General features: G+C 43.7%; 1 protein-coding gene across 1 annotated transcript in view; it reads left to right on the forward strand.

Annotated features, from left to right (window-relative positions):
- The window catches only part of FKBP9 (FKBP prolyl isomerase 9), a 61,208-nt gene that overhangs the window by 21,830 nt on the left and 34,533 nt on the right, over positions 1-4,845 (forward strand). The window contains exons 2-4 of the mRNA XM_045288667.1: positions 1,092-1,237; positions 1,655-1,844; positions 2,429-2,574. Coding sequence (XP_045144602.1) covers positions 1,092-1,237; positions 1,655-1,844; positions 2,429-2,574 — 482 coding nt within the window. The remainder of the gene's footprint in view (positions 1-1,091; positions 1,238-1,654; positions 1,845-2,428; positions 2,575-4,845) is intronic.

Consider the following 4,845-nt stretch of genomic DNA (forward strand, 5'->3'; position numbering starts at 1 on the left):
AATGCCAATTTAATAGAAGAAAGTATTCTTGCATTGAGGGAGTACTTGAGTGGAGGCCCAATGTCCTTCTGCTACCTTAATACTAAATCTATAAATATAGGCACAGCACTATTCACTTATGCTGTTGTACATATCTTGGGGTGCTTATTATTATTGCTTCTATTCTGCAGGAAACTGAGTCTAGGAGAGTGCAATCTGCTTCATTCTAGACCACGCCACCTCTGTGTTGACCCTTACTTCCAAACCCCAAACCAAACTCTACCATGGAGTCCGTGCTGACTCAGAGCGAGCTTATAAAGGACAGGGTACACTGTTTGTGGGTTCCCGAGACTGTCACTGTTTACGGGAGTAGAAAGTCCAGTCTTTCTCCTTTGGAGCTACTGGTGGTTTTGAACTGCCAACCATGCAGATCGCAGCCCAGTGCATAACCCTTACACTACCAGGGCTACTCTTGACCTAACTGGATGACCTAGAACAATGTAAGTTAACTTGGGCATTAGTATCTATAATGTTGCTTTTAGGTACCAGTGACATAGAAAATAGAGTAAAAAATTTTTTTTCGTGGAAGAATTTATAGCTATTTTGTAAAAACAAACCTAATAATGTTTTTGGTTTTCGCTACGGTGAGTTGTGACAATGCTTTACTCACTTGATTTCGTGGTAATATTTAAGTTCATTTGAGCATTCCAACACTGTAGGTCCTGCCCATTGAAGACATTTCCTGCATTGGTAGCTCTGCAGGCTATTGAAAAAATTAAATTTAGCCTGTGGTTAGTGTTGAGCATATACACGCCCTTTCATTGGTGGGCTTTTGAACAAACAGTGACCTCCCTCTGTTCACAGGTACATTTTACAGATTGGTTTCTTTAAGAGAGACCACCTAGAGGTGCCACAAAAGAAAGGCCTGGCGATTTGCTTCCCCAGGAACCCGCCGTTGAAACGCCTGTGGAGCACAGTTCTACTGTGCCGCACCCGGGGTCGCCCGAGTGGACGCTGGCTAGAGAGCAACAGGTCGGTGCGCTCTCAGGGAAGGACTCCTCATTCTTCTCTCTCTCTCTCTCTCTCCCCCTCCCTGTCTCCCGGGGCATCAGCTATGACAGAGACTCCACCTTCAACGTGTTTGTGGGCAAAGGACAGCTGATTGCAGGCATGGACCAAGCTCTGGTCGGGATGTGTGTCAACGAGAGGCGTTTCGTGAAGATCCCCCCGACGCTTGCCTATGGAAATGATGGCGTGTGTAAGTGTGTGTTCTGGGTTTGTAAACACATCTGCAGAAACAATCAGGGCAGCTGCAAGCCGGTTAGCCAGATGGACTATGAAACCTTGGAAGGTTGTGACCGGGCGGGGGTAGGGTGGGGAGGGGAGGTGGGCAATGAGAAGCCCCGAATGCACATGCAGCTAGAATTCCCATCTTCTATGGATTGCCTCAGGATGTGAGAGAAGGTACAGTATATCAGATGCTGCCCTGATTGAGGGGAGAATTTTTTTCTTTGTTGTTGTTTGTTTTTGCTGGGGGAGTGGCTCCCTTCTGGAATTCCATAGCAGGGACCCACGCACCATTTTCACGTCCATGCCTCGTGGAACTTTCCTAGGCGTGTATGTGTCCAGTCTGAAAGACAGCCGCTTCTCAGCCTGAATTCTCCTTGATTTCCAGCTGGTGTGATTCCCCCAGATTCGGTGCTTCATTTTGATGTACTTTTGATGGATATTTGGAATTCTGAAGACGAGGTTGAGATTCACACTTACTTCAAGCCCCCCAGTTGTCCAAGAACAGCCCAGGTATCTGATTTTGTAAGATATCACTACAATGGAACCTTCTTGGATGGGACACTCTTTGATTCTAGGTAAGTCTTGTCTTCCACGGTTGTGTTGGGGAAGTGTCTGCGGGTGCCTCTGTCTTGTGATGTTGTAAAAGAGAGGTTGAGACCAAACCCCTCTTTCGTTGGTTGTTGTAATCCTAGAGTCATCTAAGAGCAGTGTCAATCTAAAGCAGCAGTATTTTGAGACATCATCGTTAAGTGAGGGCTGTTTGTCAGTAGGTTCGTGCCATGCTTGGTTAATTTTTATAATGTCCCCAGAGAAGGAGGAGAGGAAACAAGAATGTATATGAAGCCAGGAAGTGTGAGGGAGGAAGGAGGGGCTGGGCTGGAAACAGTGAACCCTTTGGGCTTTCTTCTGCTAGGATGTTTGGTTAGATGGGAAAGCAGGCCTTGTTTGGGTGAATCATAGTTCCATTACATGCTTTTCATTTCTTCGTAAGCTTGCAGATGACTGCTCTGTGTTTGCAAGCAACCATACATGCCTGTTTCCAGCGATAAGTGTGGGCTCCTTGTTTAACTGAGATTTGGTTAACAAAAACCTTACAGGAGGACTGAGTTGGAAACACCATCGTGATGTGGGACTTTCCTCCTTTCTCATTGGTTTTCAGCCACAACCGCATGAAAACTTATGACACATATGTGGGGATTGGCTGGCTGATTCCTGGGATGGACAAAGGACTGCTGGGCATGTGTGTGGGAGAGAAGCGTATCATCACCATCCCTCCTTTTCTGGCCTACGGGGAACACGGAGATGGTAAGCCCTGCTCACTCGGACCCCTCTCCTCTCCCTTATTTGTATCGCAGAGATGCATTCGAGGATTGCCACAAGAGATCCTCTAGCTTTTATGGTTAGACCTGTCCAATATGGTAACCCTGTGTGGCCATTGGCATTTAAGTTATAATGAGATAAAACTTAAAACTATAGTTCTTTGGTTACAGTGCCCAATCTCAAGTATTCAGTGACCACTCGTGGTCAAGTACTACACAGCATTCCCATCACTGTAGGAAGTTGTACTGGACAATGCTGGTCTAGCTCATTGGTCTGATGGTTGAGTTGCAGCAATTTCTGCTTAATAATGGTTATAAATAGTCCCCGAATTATGAACGAGATCCATTGCTAACTGCCTTTAAGTTGAATTTGTAGGTAATTTGGCACAGATGCAGACAGATCTTATTTCATCACCGTTAGTGCCACAAAGACTTCAAACTTCTTTAGTGATTTCAAAGCTGAACCTATAGCCAGTGAAAGTGATTGTGATGAAGAATTTGTTGTGAGTAGACTGGTTCAAGGAGCCCAGGTGGCACAGTGGGCTATGAGTTAGGCTGCTAACTGCAAGATCAGCAGTTTGAAACCCCCAGCCACTCCATGGAGAAAAGATAAGGCTTTCTACTACTATAAAGATTTACAGGTTTGAAACCCACAATGGCAGTTCCACATGGCAGCGAGTTTGGATGGATGGGTTTGGGTTTTCAAAGTAAGGGCAAATTTACATTGCATTAAAAGGTATACATGAACTGTAGTATTCCCACATTTGTATAGCATTAAAGGATATACATGAACTGTAGTATTCAATGCTATGTAGTATTACATAGCATTAAAGAGTATACATGAACTGTACTAACCCCACTGCCTCTGTCTTGCTATTCTTGGCTGCATTTTCCCATCTGTGAAATGAGATTTGAACTACACAGTCAAAAGGTTGTGAACATCAACATTGTAGCTGTGTAATGTCAGCCAACCTGTTCCCTGGTTGGATACTCAGTAATGGGTTTTTATTAATGCAAGTGGACAAATGAAAAGCATAATTTTAAAAAATCCATTACTTAGGATTAGTATCCTGTTTATGGTTTTACTGTGAAGGGAAACATAGGAAGTTGACTGATAAATAGAATTTCTTGATGATTATTCATATTTGTAGTTAATCATACTGGCAGATATAAGAAGACCTTAAGGGTTTTAAACAAGTAGAGCGATATAGTTAGAAATGAAAGAATGTTTCTCATTAAGTTTACTAATAGTGGTATCTAAACACTCAAATAGAAAGTAGATGTTTAAAGTGGGTGTTAACAAACCCAAGGACAAGGGAACAACAAGTGATCGAAAAATCAGTGGCAAGGAGGGTGTAAGAGATCTGGCAGGGCTGGATCAAGGACAATGTAACCGAGAGGAATTCCTAAAACCCAAATGAAGGCTGAACATGATAGTGGGACAAGAGGAAAGTATGAAGAAATTGAGGAAAGAACTAGGAGGCAAAGGATAGTCTTGGAGATTTAAATACAGGCATATACAGACGTAAATATATTTATATACAATGAGGGGGAAATAGATCTATGTACATATATTTATAGGTTTAGTATTAAGAAAACAGATGGACAGTGGGCCCCTGCTCAAATACTCCCTCAACAGAAGAACACTTTGTTCTAACAATTCGGCAATCTGAGATGCTCACCTTCCTGGCATGATCCCTGAAGACAAAGGGTGCACAAGGAAATGTGAATAAAGCTGATGGTGCCTGGCTACCAAAAGATATAGCATCTGAAGTCTTAAAGGCCTGAAAATAAACAAGCAGCCATCTAGCTGAGAAACAACAAAACCCACATGGAAGAAGCACACCAGCCTGTCCCGACTTGATTGCTGAGGAAAAAGTGGGTGCATAAGCAAAGGTGGTGAAGAAAGCTGATGGTGCCTCGCTATCAAAAGATATAGCGTTTGGGGTCTTAAAGGCTTCAAGATAAACAGGCAGCCACCTAGCTAAGAAGCAACAAAGCCCACATGGAAGAAGCACACCAACGTACCCCGACACAATCGCTGAAGACAAAGCGGGTGCATAAGCAAATGTGGTGAAGAAAGCTGATGGTGCCTGGCTGTTAAAAGATAAAGAATCTGGGGTCCTTTGGCTGGAAGATAAACAAAGGGCCATCTAACTGAGAAACAACAAAGCCCACATGGAAGAAGCACACCAGCTTGTGTGATCACGAGGCATCAATGGGATCAGGTATCAGGCATCATCAGAACAAAAAATCA

This window comes from Echinops telfairi, unplaced genomic scaffold (genome assembly GCF_000313985.2).
Source record: "Echinops telfairi isolate 266 unplaced genomic scaffold, ASM31398v2 ScPeMD7_23;HRSCAF=83, whole genome shotgun sequence".
Lineage (NCBI taxonomy): Eukaryota > Metazoa > Chordata > Mammalia > Afrosoricida > Tenrecidae > Echinops > Echinops telfairi.